This window comes from Aspergillus puulaauensis, chromosome 4, assembly GCF_016861865.1.
Source record: "Aspergillus puulaauensis MK2 DNA, chromosome 4, nearly complete sequence".
NCBI classification, from domain to species: Eukaryota; Fungi; Ascomycota; class Eurotiomycetes; order Eurotiales; family Aspergillaceae; genus Aspergillus; species Aspergillus puulaauensis.
This window is the reverse complement of record NC_054860.1, coordinates 2,170,514-2,189,603: the sequence shown is the minus strand read 5'-3', so window position 1 is coordinate 2,189,603 and position 19,090 is coordinate 2,170,514. Positions and strand designations below refer to the sequence as shown.

General features: G+C 52.1%; 11 protein-coding genes across 11 annotated transcripts; 4 read left to right on the top strand and 7 right to left on the bottom strand.

Annotated features, from left to right (window-relative positions):
* Positions 1-25: 25 nt before the first annotated feature.
* On the bottom strand, positions 26-601 carry APUU_40887S (ankyrin repeat domain-containing protein; the record flags this gene model as incomplete). The annotated part of the gene is made up of 1 exon (XM_041704009.1): positions 26-601. The coding sequence occupies one exon, from the start codon at positions 599-601 to the stop codon at positions 26-28; it is 576 nt and encodes a 191-aa protein (XP_041556637.1).
* A 44-nt stretch (positions 602-645) lies between these two features.
* On the bottom strand, positions 646-1,326 carry APUU_40886S (uncharacterized protein; the record flags this gene model as incomplete). The annotated part of the gene is made up of 1 exon (XM_041704008.1): positions 646-1,326. The coding sequence occupies one exon, from the start codon at positions 1,324-1,326 to the stop codon at positions 646-648; it is 681 nt and encodes a 226-aa protein (XP_041556636.1).
* Positions 1,327-1,610: 284 nt separating this feature from the next.
* APUU_40885A (uncharacterized protein) lies at positions 1,611-2,600 on the top strand (the record flags this gene model as incomplete). Its single annotated transcript, XM_041704006.1, has 1 exon — positions 1,611-2,600. One exon carries the CDS (start codon positions 1,611-1,613, stop codon positions 2,598-2,600), a length of 990 nt encoding a protein of 329 aa, XP_041556635.1.
* Positions 2,601-3,389: 789 nt separating this feature from the next.
* Positions 3,390-4,888, top strand: APUU_40884A (uncharacterized protein; the record flags this gene model as incomplete). The annotated part of the gene is made up of 6 exons (XM_041704005.1): positions 3,390-3,435; positions 3,498-3,891; positions 3,952-4,110; positions 4,157-4,285; positions 4,357-4,479; positions 4,543-4,888. The coding sequence occupies 6 exons, from the start codon at positions 3,390-3,392 to the stop codon at positions 4,886-4,888; spliced, it is 1,197 nt and encodes a 398-aa protein (XP_041556634.1).
* Positions 4,889-5,364: 476 nt separating this feature from the next.
* APUU_40883S (purine-nucleoside phosphorylase) lies at positions 5,365-6,599 on the bottom strand (the record flags this gene model as incomplete). The annotated part of the gene is made up of 2 exons (XM_041704004.1): positions 5,365-6,423; positions 6,477-6,599. 2 exons carry the CDS (start codon positions 6,597-6,599, stop codon positions 5,365-5,367), a joined length of 1,182 nt encoding a protein of 393 aa, XP_041556633.1.
* Positions 6,600-6,821: 222 nt separating this feature from the next.
* On the bottom strand, positions 6,822-7,475 carry APUU_40882S (uncharacterized protein; the record flags this gene model as incomplete). Its single annotated transcript, XM_041704003.1, has 3 exons — positions 6,822-7,240; positions 7,303-7,420; positions 7,470-7,475. The coding sequence occupies 3 exons, from the start codon at positions 7,473-7,475 to the stop codon at positions 6,822-6,824; spliced, it is 543 nt and encodes a 180-aa protein (XP_041556632.1).
* A 292-nt stretch (positions 7,476-7,767) lies between these two features.
* Positions 7,768-9,027, bottom strand: APUU_40881S (putative ATP binding protein; the record flags this gene model as incomplete). The annotated part of the gene is made up of 2 exons (XM_041704002.1): positions 7,768-8,924; positions 8,982-9,027. The coding sequence occupies 2 exons, from the start codon at positions 9,025-9,027 to the stop codon at positions 7,768-7,770; spliced, it is 1,203 nt and encodes a 400-aa protein (XP_041556631.1).
* Positions 9,028-9,265: 238 nt separating this feature from the next.
* Positions 9,266-11,444, top strand: APUU_40880A (putative cell cycle control protein (Cwf19); the record flags this gene model as incomplete). The annotated part of the gene is made up of 2 exons (XM_041704001.1): positions 9,266-10,570; positions 10,623-11,444. 2 exons carry the CDS (start codon positions 9,266-9,268, stop codon positions 11,442-11,444), a joined length of 2,127 nt encoding a protein of 708 aa, XP_041556630.1.
* An 867-nt stretch (positions 11,445-12,311) lies between these two features.
* On the top strand, positions 12,312-13,608 carry APUU_40879A (D-mandelate dehydrogenase-like dehydrogenase; the record flags this gene model as incomplete). The annotated part of the gene is made up of 5 exons (XM_041704000.1): positions 12,312-12,355; positions 12,420-12,634; positions 12,708-13,117; positions 13,205-13,444; positions 13,510-13,608. The coding sequence occupies 5 exons, from the start codon at positions 12,312-12,314 to the stop codon at positions 13,606-13,608; spliced, it is 1,008 nt and encodes a 335-aa protein (XP_041556629.1).
* Positions 13,609-14,066: 458 nt separating this feature from the next.
* On the bottom strand, positions 14,067-16,614 carry APUU_40878S (putative C6 finger domain protein; the record flags this gene model as incomplete). Its single annotated transcript, XM_041703999.1, has 3 exons — positions 14,067-14,929; positions 14,985-15,405; positions 15,727-16,614. The coding sequence occupies 3 exons, from the start codon at positions 16,612-16,614 to the stop codon at positions 14,067-14,069; spliced, it is 2,172 nt and encodes a 723-aa protein (XP_041556628.1).
* Positions 16,615-17,763: 1,149 nt separating this feature from the next.
* APUU_40877S (putative formin binding protein) lies at positions 17,764-18,653 on the bottom strand (the record flags this gene model as incomplete). The annotated part of the gene is made up of 2 exons (XM_041703998.1): positions 17,764-18,552; positions 18,630-18,653. 2 exons carry the CDS (start codon positions 18,651-18,653, stop codon positions 17,764-17,766), a joined length of 813 nt encoding a protein of 270 aa, XP_041556627.1.
* Between the last annotated feature and the right edge of the window lie 437 nt (positions 18,654-19,090).

The window sequence follows — 19,090 nt, the reverse complement described above, 5'->3', positions numbered from 1 at the left end:
ATGAAGCTTATTCATTTGCTCTGTTCTATATTCCATTCAGTAGTTTGACAACCTCTTCATGTCCCCTCGACTCTGCTGCCATCAGCGCAGTCTCACCCTCTTTATCCCTGGCATGGACATCAATGCCATCCACCGCAAGCAACAGCCGGACAACACCAACATGCCCTTCTCTCGCTGCCACGATCAACGGCGTCACCCCCTCGCCGTACCCAGGGGGCCCCAGCGTTGGCCTCCCCATCCTTCTCGTCCACTCAATATACTCATGCGTAAAGGTCTCGCCACGACCAGCAGTGTTCACACCAACCCCATCAACAGCCAGCAACAAACGCACGACATCCTCATGGCCATACGAAGCCGCCCACCCCAGCGCCGTCCGCCCATCGTCACTCCAGTTCGGATTCACACAGCCAACCACAAAGAGCAGCCGCCAGCACTCAACCCGGTTGTCGCGTATACAACGATGCTGCAGCTCCTCGATCGGGCGACTCAGTTTCGCTGCGTCAAATCGCGGTGATCTGATCAGCTCCCGCAGGATCTCTGGCTTATCACTGACTGCATTCTCTACTGGCTCAGCATACCAACCATAAGGACCGCTCAGCATCGTGCCAACGGGGTGCGGCGATGCACCGGCTTGAATCAGTAGAGTCACAACCTCAACATGGCCCGCAACACCGCAAGCCATAACGGCGACTGCGCAACGCAATTCCCCTTATCAGGGTCCACGGCGCCATACGTGAGGAGTAACTTGGCCATCCCCACCAGGCCCAGCATCGAAGCGACCATCAACGGACTTGCGTACGAATACCATTCCCGGATTTCAGTATCGATGTCCTCGACACCAAGCAGCATTTTAACCATCTCTTCATTCCCGGCTAGCATCGCCAGAATCAGCGGCGGCAGCTGTTCCTTGTCCCGGTTACTGCAGTTGACGTCGATGCCATCGACCTGGAGCAGAAAGCGGACCATGTCCTCCTTGCCAGCGGCAATTGCCAGGGTGAGCGAGGTGGCTCCGGTCTGGGTGTATATCTTGTCGTCAGGTCCACCCCAGTTATATACGAAGAGGATTTTATCGGTCGGAGGGACTGGGGCGTTGATGTCGGCGCCTTGTTGCAGGGCTTTGCGTGCTGTATCCTGGTCTGCGTGCTCGGAGGCCCATAGTAAGGCGTTGTTTTCGTTACCGCGCCAGAGATATGGCTCGAGGATGTTGTGTAGGAGACGACATGTTTGGGATAGCGTGTTGATCTCTCTGATGCATGTAAAGTCGGCGATGGAGAGGATTACCTCTTGTGGAAGGTCAAGAAACCAAGTGTCGGACTTCAGAGTCATTATTCAGTCAGGATGCAGAAGGGAACATCGTGAAGGATGGAGGTGCCAGGCAGTGCCCCAGGCAGCATTATTATACAGCGTCAGCACTAATACAGGACCAAGTGCTGTATACAGAAACGCCTCAAATAGTTCGGCGCTTTTATTCCCCGGAGTGTCACGGACCTCCAGTTATTAAAGTAATGATCTCACTTCCCCTCAGGCAACACTCAATCTCACTTCCCCAGATATCCCATCAACACCATCAACACCCATCACCCATCAATACAGAAGTACTACCGTACATCATGAGCGAAATCCTCGTAATAACCTGTCCAGGCGGCAGACAAACCTCCCAACTAATCCCCCTCCTCTACAACAACCCCCGTTTCAAACTCCGCCTCGCAGCACACACTCCCACATCCACCTCCCACCTGCAAACAACATACCCAAACGCCCAAGTCCAACAATGCGACACCACCTCTCTACCCGACTGTCTCACTCTCCTCACAGGCGCAACAGCAGTCTACCACGTCGGCCCCTCCCTACACTCGCACGAAGCCGAAATCGGCCTCAACATGATTGACGCCGCCGTAGCCGAGTCCCAAAAGCCAGATTCCTTATTCAAGCACTTCGTCTACTCCAGCGTGCTAGGCACACAGCACAGAAATCTAATGCAGCACGATCTCAAAAGCCGAGTTGAGGAGCGACTGCTACTCAGTCCGCTCAACTATACCATCCTCCAGCCGACCAATTTCATGGACGTTTACCCAGTCGCCACCATTGCAGCCTTACACGATGACGAAGTAGAGTATCAGTGGAACCTCTTCAATCCGCATATCGCGAATAGTGTCATCGCACTGAAAGATCTTGCTGAAGCTGCGGCGCGCGTGCTGCTTGAGCGGGAAGCGCACTATCTAGCGCAATACCCACTCTGTTCGACGCTGCCAATATCGAATGTTGATGTTATAAAGATCATTGCCAGACGGCTGGGGAAGAAAATTACTGTCCCGACACCCTCGATTGAAGAGGGTGTTGATAAGGCGCTGGATCTGTTGTACGGTGGGAAGCAGAACGGGGTTTATTCCGGGGAGCAGGTGGATGGGGACTTGAGATGGCCGGCAGCGCAGGGGGATTTGCGGCCGGATATTACGAGGGATGAGGCGGAGAGGCTTGTGCTGTTTTATAGTCGGCGTGGGTTGAAGGGGAGCCCGAATGTGTTGAGGTGGTTGCTTGGGAGGGAGCCTACCAGTGTGGAGGCGTGGATTGAGGGGGAGTTGAATGGCAATGCTGAGTGATTGGAGTCTTTGAATTACTCAAACTATGACTATGTCGGTTATTTTGCTATACAGGGTATTAGTGGTGGCTTAGAACACTCCAGGTGGTCGGTCGGATTTAGCCCTAATACAGAGCCTCTGGTACCTGTGGGTGCGTTCAAGGTAGGTGAACCGTAAGGCTGTGCAAGGGATCCAAAGTGCTCAATGCGGCAAGTTCTCGAGCTTAGCGGAAGACAATCTGGCTTAGCTGCGATATAAGTCGAGTCAGTCCATTGTGGGTGACGACGACATTATTCCGACTTGGGACCGGGTTACTATGGCGCAAGATGCTGGAGACGCGTCAGTGGAGCCGACTACGCACTTGCGGCGGGTTTACTCGGCAGACTTTTACTTCTACAACTTATTTCTAGATATCCATTGCAAGCTAGTCTGGATGAATCAAGGGTATTGATTGCGAGTTGTGACGAATTCCTGACCTTTTTGGTGTACACGGCTGCAATGTATAGAGCCGATCCACCTCGGCGATGCCCCAGAGCAGACGATCCGGAAGCCTCGGAGACTCTAGCTTTACTAGGCTGGGGTCGTCTTCCTGCGGCGTCGCACTGTTCCTTTTTCAGACTGGCGAATCAGCGCAGTTGATCCTTCTGGCAATTCTGGCGACTGGCGAGCGAGGTTGGATTCGGCGCTCGGATTTAACGTCAGCCACGCTTGCTGTGCCCCTCTACAGGCTGCAGGGATAAGACAGTCCGTTATTATTTAAGATGCCTCGTCTAGGCCGCTTTATTCCGGCCACCGTTCAAACATCCGGCCATGTTTTTACCCCTCTGGTTGCTGCTGGCGGCTGCGTCTCTACCCCGTTGGTCTCCTGCATCCACTCTCTCTCTCTCTATAATTATTTAGTATAACTAACTGTCATAGATGTCAGCGCCCGGGTCTGTACTCCCGAAGGAGCATTCTTCGATATATCAACCCAAGAAGCCCTCGACTCTTTCACCAACAACTGCACAGCCGCCAACAGCACCCTACGCTTCGGCACAAACTACACAGATTCTCTCGTCCTGCCCAACATCACCAATGTAACAGGCGATATCGAAATCACCGCCAGCGATAGACTGGAATCTATCGAAATTCCCGATGTCGAACACCTATCCGGTCTATGGATTAGCGAAGCGCTGAACCTGGCCCGGATATCGCTGCCGAAAGTGCGATATATCGAGAACGTGTATCTGAATACATCTGCTGCCAGTCCGGTTCTTGAGTTACCGTTGCTTGAGCGTGTGGACTCGCTGTTGCTTTATGGCAACTGGTCGAGGTATTTAATTTAATTTAGCCCGGCGATATAAGACAATTCAGAGGTGCTGACGCAGTCTAGTATGGCCTTTGATGCATTGCATACGGTCAACGATACCCTCTTCGTGTGTCAGGATGAGCAGTGTGATCCGGATACAGCTCCGGAGAGGTCAATGGACATTTCCTTCCCTGCATTAAAGCAGATAAATGGGAGAGCTGAGTTTGGTGGGAATATTGCTAAGTAATTATCATGGCTCGATTATTTAAAACTCATACTAACCCTATAGTCTTTCGCTCCCTGAGCTTGTTACTACGGCTTCCCATATGAATATCTACCACTTGGGCCCGATCCTCAATCCAAGTCTTCCAAAGCTGGACACGGTTGAGAATCTTGATTTCCAGGGTAATATCTCTACGTTAGTCTCTCTTCCGTTTTTTCCGTTTTTTCATTTTTTTTTTTTTTTTTTAACATTCTAACCGAATCCAGAATCGAGCTGCCCTCGATACAGAAACTCGACATGTTCCAGTGCTATACAGACGAGCCGCTCTCGCTGAATCTCCCCGCCGAAACCGCCCAATACATCTACATCGACGTGCCCAGTATCAAAAGGTATGACTTAGCCACCCTTCCAACTCCAACTCCAACTCCTGTTCCAACGTCTAACATCAATAGCCTTTCCTTCCCAAACCTAACCAACTCCTCCGCCGTCTCCATACGCAGCGATGAAGCCTACGACTGCGATAAACTCCACAAAAGCATCAGGGTGGACGTACAACACGATATCATCTTCTACTGCGACGTCCCTAGCTCCAGTGGTCTAAGTACCGGTGCTAAAACCGGGATAGGGGTTGGTGTTGGGATAGCGGGACTGGGGCTTATAGGGCTCGCTGTGGTCTTTTGGTTGAGACGGCGGGCGAAGAAGAAGGAGAGGGGATCGCACGCCGAGGAACAGAAGATGGCTGCGATGGGGGCTGGGTCTGGGAGTGATGATTCTGGGAAAAGCCTGCGTTCATTATAACTGGAGTGTATATGGCATGGCGTTGGAGTTTCTTTTTTTTCCTTTGTTTTTTTGTTAGATACCTGGTCTATAGCGTTGCTTCATGAGTGAATGATATTGACAGCCAGTCCTCGGTTGTTGCCATGGCTGATTGGCTATGGGATTACGCTGATGCCTATAACTATAAATATAAGATAAACAAAGTATTTTACCCACGTCATCCAGGGGTATAAAAATAGAGTACTAAGGATTACCCCGGACGCCTGACCCATTGTCAGCCTCATCGCAGATCCTAGTTATGGGGCTTAGGCCTCTTGAAGTCCATATATTCGACTCGCCGTGTAAGCCTCGACGTTGATTGGGTCAATCTCGTCTATAAAGCTCTCCGACTGTGTATTTGTATAACATAGGTGTATCTACCGCGATGTGATGATACAGGATGCTATATACAGTCATTTCTATCAGCACAATCATGCAATAACCTAGTACCCTTCTGCTCATCTTCTCGACCTCCCCTTCATCGCCCTCTTTACATTCCCAGCCTGCGGTCCAAAGTCCGGCTTCCCACCAAGAGTCCCCAGCACATCACCGATATAATTCCCAGCCCTAATCCCCCTCTCAAACCTCCCCTCCCAATCCCCCAAGATCCCCTCAACAACCCGAATACCAGCACGATAAAGATTCTCCACCGCAGGCTCAAACGCGCCCTGCTCCTCCGCCCCAAACAGATTCTCCTGCGCCGTCTCCCCCAAATGCGGCCTATCAAAGTCCGACCCCGTCCGCATCACAACAATCCTCGAGAAATCAACCAACCCACCAACCGCGCCCCGCAACAACACCTCCAACGACGCATTATCCTCCTGCTGCGACGTACAGTAAACACCCTTCCCACCCGTCCACGCCCGCGTCGTATTCGCAAACGCCTCCCCCAGCCTCCTCCCGCTGAAATAAACATCACTCGTCGAGGTATCACACTCAATCACACGCGGAGACCCAGTCGCATTATCATACAACCCACCAGGCGCCCCCGCATAGAGCGCACGGTATTCCCTCGCGGCACGGGAATCCGCCAGCGTCGCATTCGTCGCGAACTGCGCCGCAACGCGCCGCAAAGCCGCGTTGAGCTCAAACACCTCCGTCCCGTAGATATCGCCGGGAAATTGCCCCGTCGCTGCAGTACTGGTTGAACCCTGGGGCAGGTATCCCGTGGACATATTAGCGGGGATCTCGCGCGCATCGAACTCATACTGCAGGGCGACTTGCACGGCGAAGCGCGCGAATGTCACGGACGCTGTGGGTCCGATTTCAGGGCTTATTCCTGCGATTCCGGCGAGGAGGAAGTAGGTGCTTGTTAGGTTGAAGGTGGGGGAGAGAGTTAGTGCCGAGAGGGTTGCTGCGGCGTTGATTTCGCCTTCGCCGGTGATGAGTTGGCAGATTTCGTAGGATGGGGTGCAGTGGATGGAGGGGAAGAGGGGGGAGAGGCCTGGGAGGGTGATGTTGTGGGCGAGCAGGTTGAATTCGGGGATGTTGTGCCAAATTTGGGCTTCGGGGGGGAACTAAACATGTTATTAGCTTGATGCTTGTTTTTTGTTACTTTATGTAGACGGACCATCGAGACGATGAAGACTTTGGGGGAAATCTTATGCTGTCTGTATAGATCCGATGCCCCCGTGCCCGAAGGCATCGAGAGGGCGAACAGCAACCCTGCGAAAACGGACTTGAGGAACTGCATGACGGCGCATCTACTGACAAACTTGGCAGTCTAGCAAGTGGGAAGTTTGCGCCTTTAAATATTCAGAACGTTTATTCCTTGGTTATCTCCTCTGCCGATCTCCTGCTTCAGACCCACAGGTCAAGATTTGCATAGATAACACCCCAATGGCGCCATGCGCATTTCTCCGAAGCTTAGCATCTGCAACCTCCGAAGTCCGTACGTACATCACAGTTCCAGCATTTAAAGACCCTTCTCATGCTTCTTCTTCGCCTCCTTATTCTTAAACGGAAACCCGGACGTGCGCTTATCCACCCCCGTCCGCCGACTGATCCGCCCATGGCTGCTCGCAAACAGCACACACCACAGCCCCACCGCAGCGATAGTCGAGTAGCCCACAATCGCAATCAGGAAGACGCCCTTGGCATCGCCCACATAGCGCGTGTATGCATAGAACGCCGACGCGGCATGGTACGCCGATGTCACGATCAGCGTCGGCACAGCGTAGGGCGCCTTGGGGTCGGACTCGGATTCCGGGTCTTCGGTTGAGATGGGGTCTGAGAGGCCCGATGTTAAGGGGATTGAGCCCGTGAGCATTAAAGTGAGGGCTGAGATGGTGAGGAGGCTGAAGCCTAGACAGCGGGCGAAGTAGATTTCGATTGCTGTGGTGCGCACGTTAGTTAGTGGGAATTATAAACACGAGTGGGCAGCGACGAGGCCTTACGAGTTGCAGGACGGGTTTCGTCAAGTAGCATTGCTGAGATGCCCTGCGGGACTGAGATCAGGGCGGCGCTTTGCAGGGCCAGCCATCCTGATGTGGAGTAGGTGTAGGCGTAGAAGACCTGGGTTGTTAGCTTGGGGTCGTAAGTGGGTGGCATTGGGATTGCGTACATCCATGATTGTAATTGTAAGATTGTAATAGCTTTGGATTGTTGGTAATCGGTGGAAAGAACGTGGGAGTTTGCGGATAAATAAGAGCTGTTCGTGAAGCTCAGTCAGTATGATGTCACTGACTGTGGGACCTGATCGAAGACGCAGCACAACCGTGATGTAGGCGCACGTGAGTTATACAACTACTCTGTACAATTGAATGATCTTTAATTATTCGTTTCGCATAATATGTAGTGTATATGACTTAGAGATAGACCAACGCCGAACACCAGAAAATGACTGTACCGGGCATGTGGTGCTAGCGGTTGAGGTTGCTTTTATGCAGGTATCGCACAAAGCTAAAGTCTTGATCAGACGGCGCAGCATTGGAGTCTTCCAGTGCGCTTTGATACCGCTGGCTGAGCCCTTCATCGTCTCCAGCTGGAGGCGCATTCTCGTCGTCACTGTCGTCCGACTCTGGGTCGTAGGCCCTCCCTACTGCTGCAGCTCTTTCTTCAGCCTCCTCCTCCGCTTCACTGACAGTCTCGGGCTCCTCTTTAGCCTGACGAGAGCCACCCACGTTCATATCCTTCATCAACTTTCCAAGCTCGACTTCACGTTGGTTCGCCTGTGCTTCCTCGCGCTCTTTCTTCCGTCGCTCAAGCTCCGGCTTATAGTCCTTCTCGAATTCCTTGCGCTTCTCTTCGACCGCTTCGAAAAATTCGTCAATTCCATCACCAGTCATCGCACTGACCCCTACGACATTCAGATGCCGATAGAACTCCTCAAGCATGAGGCTCATGCTGTTGAGAAGAGATCCCATGTATCCGCTTCCAGAACCAAAACCGCCAACCCCGCCTTCAGTTCCAAATTGACCAGACTCCTCTTCCTCGCGGAGTGCCTTCTGGAACGCATCAAAATCGGTCATCCATTCTTTGGCAAACTCTGCATCCTGAACATCCGTCTTGTTGAATACCAAAATCATCGGAAGCTTGGTCTTATATAGAATACTGCATGCGTAGAGCATATTGCTCATAAAGGTGCTCGTCGAGCTCGTGCGGGGCGTATCAATAATGTAGGCAATCACGGTAGGGAACGAGGAAGCAAATGTCTCAAGTAGGATGCTGCCAGACGCACTCCATACGAAAACTTCAATTTGTCCCGGGGTATCGACTAGAAAATGCTTGATCGGCTTTGCGGCGGGGTTCTCGGGGTTCGGCGCAGCGCGCTTCTCGAGCAGGGAGATGATCTGGTCGACCTTTGTTGCGTACAAATTCAAGGATGTTAAAATACCTCCGTTAGGTCCCAGGTTATACTGCTTCATGACCTCTTTGTAGTTGATGGCGTCACGGATATCGATGTTGCTTTCGAACGGAACGGAGTGGACTGCGGGGTCAAGGTTCAGCACGTATGGCGGCTGCTTCTTTGAATGTAGATGGGAGTTAATCCTCTGCATGAACGTCGTCTTTCCGGAGCCTGGTTCACATGGAATATTAGAATCGCAGTTTTGAGATCAATTTATGACTGACTGACCTGCCATGCCGACGCAGACGACGGTCACTGGAGATGATTCCGCCATGGTGAAATATCCAAACTCGAGTTCAACCAAAAGAGAAGAAACAAAGAAGCTCTCAAATTAGATTGGAAACTTCTGAACTCAGATGTCCGCTCAGATGTCCGCTCTACAAAAAAAATGTCTCGACAAAAAAGTGAGGGGAAATTGCCGGAAGGCGGTGGACAAAAAGGCCTCGACCATTTCTTTCGACGTCATTGTTTCTGCTTCGCTCATCCCTCAACTACGACAAACCCGATTTAAAATGACGCTGGAGGATTTCGAGAAATCCCTTGCGGAGGAGCAAGAGCGCGAAAGTCGGCCGGAGAGGAGCGACAAGGAGAAGCATCGTCACCGGCATCACGACCGCGACAGAGACCGCCGAGACCGAGACCGAGACCGCAGCAGAGAGCATCGACATCGACATCGCTCGCACCGTCACCGATCGCGATCCCGAGAGAAAGGCTCAGATAGAGCCAGTGAATCACGCAGGGATGATGGCGGTCATCGGCATAAGCGGTCGCGACATTCCTCGGATCATGGAGACGACCGGGATCACCACAAACGTCGACATCGCGAGAGTCGCGAAGAGGAACAATCCGCTCCCGCCGCAGAAGTAACCCAGGAAGAGCCTACACGAATGAAGAGAGACGCATGGATGGAAGCACCATCTTCCTTGGACATTGACTATGTGCAACGGCGCGATAAAACACGTCTTGAGGAGGAAGCCAAGCCGCGAATGCTGCAAGCGGACTTCGAACTTAAAATCCACAACAGGGAGCTGAACACCCATTTGCGAGACCTTAAGGAAGGAAAGGCTCTTGAAGATATTGAACAAGAGCCGGCCGAGCATGAAGTGAATTACACATTTGGCGACGCAGGTTCCGGCTGGAGAATGACCAAACTCAAAGGTGTATACAGGGAGGCGGAGGAAAGCGGGCGTTCTGCGGAGGAGATTGCCGTCGAACGCTTTGGCGATCTGCGCTCCTTCGACGATGCTCGTGAGGAGGAAGCTGAATTGGATAGACGCGAAACATATGGTGAAGGCTACGTTGGGAAGGAAAAGCCCACGGGCGAATTATTCCGGGAGCGAAAGCAAGAAGAAAACGTGCATCGTGACCCCCATGAGCATCTCCGTAACCCTGAAAAGGAGTTCAGCGCCAGCGGGCAAGGAAAGCCAATGGAGACCGAACCCCCAGCGCAAACCACGCAGCACCTCGATCTGACGGCGCTAAACAAGTTAAAGGCGCAAATGATGAGAGCGAAGCTAAAAGGAGCCCCGGATGCCGCTGAACTTGAGGAACAGTACAATGCGGCCGCGGCATCGATGGCCAATAAAAAGGAACCCGACGTCATGGTGCTTGGTGTGATGGAAAACAGAATGCTCGCTGGAAAGAGAAACGAAGTCAAGAATGTGGAAACAAAACGGGGCTTGGAACGAGGAAAGGTGGAAGAAAACGAGGACATGACGATTGAGGATATGGTCCAAGAGGAGCGCCGGAGTCGCGGCCAATTTGGCGGGGAGGGTCGACGTCTAGCGGAGAGGATCGCAAAGGACGGCAAATTTGAAGTAAGTTCTCGACCCGATACTGAAAAGTGAATTATGCTCTAACACTGCACAGAATGATTTGGAGTATATGGATGACAATGCCTCCAAACTGGCCCGCCGGGTGCACCGATCGGAGATTGACCTCAAGAGCACCACGATCGGCGAGCTACAGAAGATGAACCGGATTCTAGACAACTGCCCTCTATGCCACCACGAGGACACGAACACACCCCCGATTGCCCCGGTGGTATCCCTCGCCACACGAGTTTACATGACGCTTCCCACGGAACCCGAAATCAGCCCTGGAGGAGCTACCATTGTGCCGACCCAGCACCGAACCAATCTGCTAGAATGTGACGACGACGAATGGGAGGAGATCCGCAATTTCATGAAGAGCCTCACCCGCATGTACCACGACCAAGGCCGCGATGTGATCTTCTACGAAAACGCCGCTCAGCCCCACCGCAAGAGGCACGCATCTATGGAAGCCGTCCCTCTTCCCTACAGTCTTGGGGAAACATCCCCGGCTTTCTTCAAAGAAGCGATCCTCTCCGCCGACGAGGAGTGGACGCAGCACCGCAAACTGATCGATACGCTAGCAAAGTCCAAACAGGGCCTAGGCCGGAACGCCTTCCGACGCACCCTCGCCAAGGAAATGCCCTACTTTCACGTCTGGTTCCAGCTCGACGGTGGTCTGGGCCATGTGGTCGAGGACTCAAATCGGTGGCCGAAGGGCGATCTCTTCGCGCGGGAAGTCATTGGAGGGATGCTGGACGCGGGTCCAGAGGTTATCAAGCGGCAGGGACGCTGGACGAGGGGAGGGGACCGACGGGTTGGCGCGTTCCAGAATCGATGGAGGAAGTTCGACTGGACCAGGGTGCTTGTTGAGGGGTGATGGTGCAGGCCTATCACTGATCTTTGTATAGTAATTGAACCGGAAATGTCTCCGGGAAAATAGCACATGTCATCAATAACCGTCTATTTATTGAAGATAATTCCAAGGGCGCAGATGGATTTAGTCCGCTCTGTCATTAATCCACCGGGACTGCTATTCTTGACTGTTCAACTGGCGATTGCAGCATCACGACCTGTATACATCACGATAACCACTTATCTAAGGTTTACGAAGTCGCACAGGTATTCTTCTTCAGCAGTTATCTTGAACCTCTACATTCTCTAGCAGTTATATCATTGCACTGCCCTCAGTCTCTCCCACGTTGTAGATATCACCAAATGAGGTTGAGCCAGGATGAACCGCTGCATGCAGGAACGGGCTGCTATCCGAGCGTCTGCAGGTTCTGTTTGCCTTCTGCCTCCCGGATTATAATCCGCCTCATTGGCAGTCCAAGGACGTCGGCGAGCCCATCTCGGAGGCGTTACTTGCCTAATAGAGAGCAGATGATCTCTTCGGGATGAATTATCGCGAACGATAATGGAGGAGCGAGTGGGGCACGTGGGGGAGGCTCGTCTCCAACTTTCTCTTTCTCTCGCCTCGATCTCTTTCCTCTTCATTCCCTCCTTTCTAGTCTCTTCTCTCTTTCTCTCGCTGAGTTCCTCTCTATCTACCGAGCCCCTTTTCGTCATCTCCTCTCTAGCAACCCCGATCAAAGCCCGTCCGCTGTGCAAATTGACCCCGCATTACCCCTCCGTCATCGCTCTCCAAGGTACCTCTATACCTTCACACCAGCCAATGACTCACCCAGCCCAATCAAACACCCTTCTAAAAGTTACTGATAGGCTATCCAAAATCTGCCCCTTCATAATGCCCGGCAAGCCAAAGGTTCTGCTCCTCGGGAGCATCGTGCAGTATGTCCCGCCACACTAACTATCGCATCCAATGCCATAAATGCTAACATACCTCTCAATCAAGCGCACACTCGACCTGGAACTCCCTCGGAGACATCGCCGAACTCGTAACACCCGCCGCTACAAACCGCGCAGACTTCATTGCAGAATGCAAATCCGGCAAGCTGGATGGCGTCGTCGTCGCATACCGCACCTTCGATTCCGCCTCGATCACGGGCAACTTCGATGAGGAGCTTGTCAACGCCCTACCTACCTCACTGACATTCTTAGCGCACTGCGGTATGATCTCCACTTCCATCTGTATATACAGCACAGCCTCCGAAACAAGCACTAACCAACCTACCCTCAACAGGTGCCGGCTACGACCAAGTCGACGTGCACGCCTGCAGCGCACGCTCTCCCCCGCTCCGCGTCTCCAACACCCCCACCGCCGTCGACGACGCAACCGCAGACGTAAACATGTTCCTAATCATCGGCGCCCTGCGCAATTTCAACGCCGGCATGCACGCCCTCCGCGAAAACAAGTGGCGCGGAAACCCGCTCCCCCGCCTCGGCCACGACCCAGAGAACAAGGTCCTCGGTATCCTGGGTATGGGCGGGATAGGCCGCAACCTGAAGAAGAAGGCCGAGTCGTTCGGGATGAAGGTTGTCTACCATAACCGTCGGGAGTTGAGTGCGGAGCTGTCAGATGGCGCCAAATATGTGACGTTCGATGAGCTGTTGGCGCAGAGTGATGTGATTAGTTTGAACTTGCCGTTGAACGTATGGCCTCGTCTTTCCTTTTCCCTTTTTTTTCTAGGTATCTGGTTCTGGGTGTATATTTGTGTGCTAACAAGAGATAATATCTAGAAACACACCCGCCACATCATCAGCACAGCCGAATTCGCCAAAATGAAGGACGGCGTTGTGGTTGTCAACACCGCGCGCGGAGCAGTCATGGATGAAGATGCCCTCGTCAAGGCCCTCGACAGCGGGAAAGTCTACTCCGCCGGTCTAGACGTCTTCGAAGAAGAGCCCAAGGTCCACCCGGGTCTTGTCTCAAATCCGAATGTCCTCCTTGTTCCGCACATGGGGACGTGGACTGTTGAGGTATGTCACATTGCTTTCCCTTACCTGTCGTTAATCCGGTTCCAAAGACTGACCTTTTATAAAAGACACAAACCGGAATGGAGGAGTGGGCGATTGGGAACGTGCGGGTGGCGCTGGAGACGGGGAAGCTGAAGAGTCCGGTGCCGGAGCAGGCGGATCTATAGATGGAGTTATTTAGATTGAAGATACGCTTAGAAACATGCCTGTCCTCTTTAGTATATCATGTGATTTAGATGTATATAGAATTGGATAACAGAAGCTCCAAACCACCGTGGAATGCATGATCATTGTGTGTGAATAATTGAAAGCTATATTCGAAGACGCAGCCGGAACGCCATCGTGCTGCCATCTCCCATTTGTATAAACGAAAAAAAAAAAAAAAGTAAATAAACTCCGGGCCATGGTCGGGCATCTCCCATAACAGGCCAAATGAGAAAAAAAATATAATATCGAGAATGGGATATATGAACAAACTCCACAGGCAAAGCGCACCAACATGAACATCCAGACAGAATATAAACACGGTCTAGTTAAGCTAAAACGATCGTAACGCAATTTTTTCTCATATTACAGGTAAGAAATTCGTCGCAATGGGATGAGAAATGTAAATATCCACCCACCATTATTCTCGCGAAACAAACCAAGATCGGACGACCATACCACATAGACGTTTAATGACCTGTGTGGTACCTTTTCCGCCGGCTTCTTGTTCAAGGAATTTCTGCGCAACATAAAGCTTGGCTCCGGCGTCTTTCTCGTTCGTGGTGATCGGCTGGGGGAAGCTGTGCGGGAAATCGGCCCATCGCTGGCCAAGGTGGCGGGCAATTGCAATTGAGTAGATGACATCTCGGTTCTCAAACGTATCTAGAAGCGTACGAGAACGACCCAGTGTATCGTCGATCTCCTTCGCAGCGCTGGCTTCATTGTCGTGGAGGGTGAGGAAGTAGCCAATCGCACTCCAGAAGTCTAGCTGACGCTGGGTCAATTGATCTGGTAATGACGGCGGGTTGGCGGCGGGTTCCCGGGTCGGGAATTGTGCAAGAGGATTTGAGTCGAGATGGTCGCCAGTGATCATCGCTTCAATCACGTCGAGCCGTTTGGAAGTAGCTAGGAGATCATAATCCTGCTGGCTCCCATTCGATACATTCATCACATGGCGACATAAGGTGATGGTACTCCAAACAATCGACGCTTCAAAGCTTTCCAACCGCGCGAGAACGTTAGGGTCGCTCAGGTTTCTGTCGTTGAACGCTTCGATCAATGCGGAATATTCGGCCATCAATTGCGCGTTCGCTAAGAGGTGACTCAGCGCTTTCTCCGAAAACCAGCGGGTCTCGAAGAACCGATCAATTGCAGGAGCGTATGTCGCAAGGAAAACAGCTTGGATTTCCTCGAGGCGATTGGGTGGAAGAGCAGTGATGGGATGAGGAGGTGGGGGTGGGATGCCTCGCAAAGCCAGAAGATCGCTTATCTGAACTTGTTTTACTGGGAGTAAATGTCAAAAAAAAAGAATTTGTAAACACTAGAGATCGAAACTTACACCTGAAGCTTGTCGGCTCCGAGTTCCCAGTTGTGGTTGTCGCGGGATTAACAGTTGGTTGCAGGCCTCCATCAGTAACATTCTGGACGCTGGCCATGTCAGGCGAGTTGTTTTGGTTGAGTGAAGGGTCAATGGACGAATTGTACTCGAAGCGTTCTGCAGATGTCGATGGAGACTGCGAGGGAGCGAAGGGTTGGGATGAGGCCGGTACGTAGCCAGGAGGGGCAGTAGGGTAGGATGATTGAGGTTGAGTAGTTGTTGAATTGGGGGAAGGGTCTTGCGGGTTGACCACGAGCGAAGGCTGAGGATTAGGAGCTGGCTGGATCGCAGATGGAGTGGGTTGTTTGAAGACGGGGTCGTAGCCTAAGCATTCACGCTTGCTCTTGACGCAGTTGCGGCAAACGGGGTGGCCTTCGTCACACTAGCGGGGAGCATCACCTCGTCAGCAACAGTGATGAGGTAAAACAACAGACAGCTCAATGAACAGAGTGTCGTAAAAATAATTCAATAAAGGACAAACGGGGGGATAAGTGCGCGAGGGAAGTCGCGGGCGGGAGCGTCAACAAGCGACAAGAAATGGCGGGGTTCCTGGTGGTGGGCTGGACGCGAGCCGAAAGAATTTTGGCAGCGCAAGCGAAAGCAACACCACGCAACCTCCCAACCCCTCGCGCAATTCTCATACGCCAATTCCGCCTTCTCCGCGTTTTGCAATTTTCCTATGGCATAGAAATTGTTTACGTACCTTAATCCGTCGCTTGCGACATGTTAAACATCCGGTTTTCGTCCGACGCTTAACTTCCTTCTTGTGCCTGCTAGCCGATAGCATCTTGTTCGCATCTCCCTGGAGCTGATAATGCATTTGTCCTCCTGAATTCATCCCCATCTGCGATGGATACCCTGCCATGTACTGGCTCACCGATGCCATCGGAGGCATCGGCGATCCAATGGGGGCCTGCGGGATGTGCGACGCCTGTCCTTGCATCGAAGGGTTCGTCAGAGGAGGGGAAGCGCTATTCTGGCTGTGGTACATGTCAGGAGGCAGTTGTGGCTGCTGATGCGTTTGTGCCGGTGATTGCTGATGATGCTGTGTCAACGCATTCTGCTGAGGCGAGTAATGATGTTGCGGAGGCTGTTGCTCATAGTGTTGATGCTGTTGACCAGGAGGTGGATGTACGCCGTTTGACGAGACTGAGTTTTGAGGAACAGGGGTTGATGAGTCTCCATGGTGCTCTGTGGTCTGATGGATATGTTCCGTGGTTCCAGTTTCAAAATCGTGGCCGGAAGTTTCCTCGTCGAATCTGTCAAATGAGAAGTGCTCGGTGCCATGTAGATCATCCATAGCGGGCATCGTGGTATCCAACGGCGGTAGTGACGTATCAATTGGAGGTAGCGCTGGTATCGTTGAATCCATTGACGGTAGTGATGTATCTATGGCTGGGAGGGATGTGTCGTGGTCCGGTAAGGTTTTGTCAATCGGGGGCAGCGAAACATCGATGGGCGGATGTGACTGTTCGTCTGTATGCGCGTGTGAGGGCTCCGTAGAAACATTGTCTCCCGGGTCAACGGCGGCCTCTGCAGCTGGCTGGGGCTGCTCGCCCGGAGGCAGAGTGTGCTCTGTTGTATCGGCCATCAACTTTCCCAGTGCTCCCTTCCGATATCTCAAGAACGAAAGAGCGGGTTTCTCGACTCGATACTAGGTGACCGCGTAAACTGAACAACCGGCAAAACGCTCAATTTGCAGTTCAGACCGTTTGTGTCCAACAAGGCTTCACTGTGAGATTGACGATGCAGTTCCTAGTCTTGATAAAACAATTAGTGGCATGATTCTAACAACATGTATGTGCAGGCCCAAACAATTGTAAGTAAAATAAGCATTCTGGAAGCTGGCAAGTCATAGGAAAGATTTCAAACAGAGACCAGATGGCCGCCGTCCATGTCCGGGTCGGAGAATCGCTCGAGAGCTTGGTTTCAAGTCAAGCACAGGCGCATCAACCATGGCCCCTCCGACACCCAGGTCTGAGCACCCTAGTATCCAAAGATTTATTCGTGGTCCCATGGGCTTGATAAATAAAATGTTTGAGGTAAAATTGGCTCAGAATGCGACCGCAGGGAACCGCTTGGACGCCGCGCAGCACAGGACATTCTTTGCGCGGGATCATTCCACTCCATTCGCGGCACGCTCGGCAACCGTAAGATAAAATATTCATTTTCTGCCTTCCACATAAAGCTGGCCATCTAACTCCGCTGAAGTAAAATCCAAAGCGTGGGGACGGAGGTGCATCTCGAAGTCGGGGAATGGTCGGGGGGAAGAACGAGGCCCGTTCGAGGCTCTTTTACTCACCAAGGACTGGTCAGATAAGCGAAAAGAAGCGAAAGCCGAATAACTATTCCACCAGAACTTAGTATTCGGTGCCGAACAAGCTCCGCATCGGACAGGGAAGACGAGCGGGGGTTGTTGCGACGGCGGATGTTGCGCGATGCGAGGGAAAAGAGGAGAGAGCGTGAAGATTAAAAGATTGGAGCTTGTTCGGGTCCGCCGATTGAAGAACGGACAACTCCTACTCTGCTCCCCGGCAAAACCCAACGGTGGCAACAACGACTATATCTTCACAACAGTATACTCGCCGCAGCATCCTCTTTGCAATTCTGGCTGTATTCTACGTATTTACGCATTGGTCCCCCCGTAGTTACTGGCTTCTACGCATCTACAGCTTGCTCCTGCTTGGCATTGTCAGCCCATATCCAGCATTAGATCCAGACTCGACCACGGTCCATTTGTCTATTTTTTCATGGCCTTGGGCTTGCGTTTCTTGAATACCACGCCCGCGCTGGCTGTTGAAGGCTCTTCTTCCTTAGCTGGTGTCCCATCACTCGGGCGGTCCTCCGTCTGGGACTTTTCTTCGGCTGGTGTGCCTTCGCCTTCCCCCGTCCCCAAATCCTTAGTCTTCTTCACTTCCTTCGTAGAAGCCAGAAGCGCATCCAGATCCTCATCCTCTTCATCCTTCGCACCAGGATATTGCCGCGTCCTTGACCCCCACCCCTTGCTAACAAACCGCTCAGCCTCCTGCTTCGCCTCCTCTTCCTCCTCATCTATATCCAATTCGTGCTTCCGTTTCCGTACCCCGAGCGTAGGCTGTTTCTCTTCCCCCTCCTGTTCCTCCGGTCGTATAGCCTTCTCAGAAACTGTCTGCCAATCCCCCGCCAACGCCATCTCACCCCTGTAATCATCTGGGATCGCAACCCCCATCTCCGCAAGCTGCGCCATCTGCTTTTTCCGCTCTTCCACCGAAACAGGTCGCTGCGGCGCTGCAGCAGCCGCAGCAGAAGAACCCTTCTTCCATGACGAATGATCATATCCCGTCTTCCCACCGCCAACAACTGAATTCCGTAACCGCTCAACTTCGTCCTTTGCGCGCTGTGAGTCTCGTTGCTGCCGCTCGTTGTCGCGGTGGATTTCTCGTAGGAACCGCTTTAGGCTGCTCTGGTGTTTTGCTGTCGCTTCATGTTGCGTCTTTTCGAATGCTGTGTCGCGAATGTATATCTTGCATTGTTTGCACCAGAATTTTGGCTGCGTTGGTGTTAGAGAAACGTGGATTTAAAAGATTACACTGGTTTGAATGCGACCTGGCGGGAAGTGAGACTTACTGCTGATTTCCAGTATTCTGCCATCAGTTGCAATGCTTTCCTTGTATGGGTAACTGAATGGGAAATTCAACGGAATCTTCGCGGATAATCAAGGGCTTGGAGGATGGTTGAGGCGTGGAGGTTTCAGGTGCGGAGGAGCTCTGATGTTGCGGCGGCGTTCGTTCCCATTCCGTCCCAGATCTTTTGCCGCTTTGGACCGCCAGTCTCGACTCTACAGAGCTACAACTATACAATAGGCCGCCTCTTTTCTGCGTATATATATTTTTTTCCTGAATTTAGAATTAGCACAATGCTTATCTACAGACTTCTGTATTATTCTTGAAACGGTTCATGCTTTTACAAAAAGGGCTGTAGAGAAAAAATATGCTGAACTATATATATCTACACTGCAAACCTTAGCCGCCCAAAGCAACTGAGTAAATCGTCAGAATGTTATGGGATATCCCTCTAGTATTTCGTAG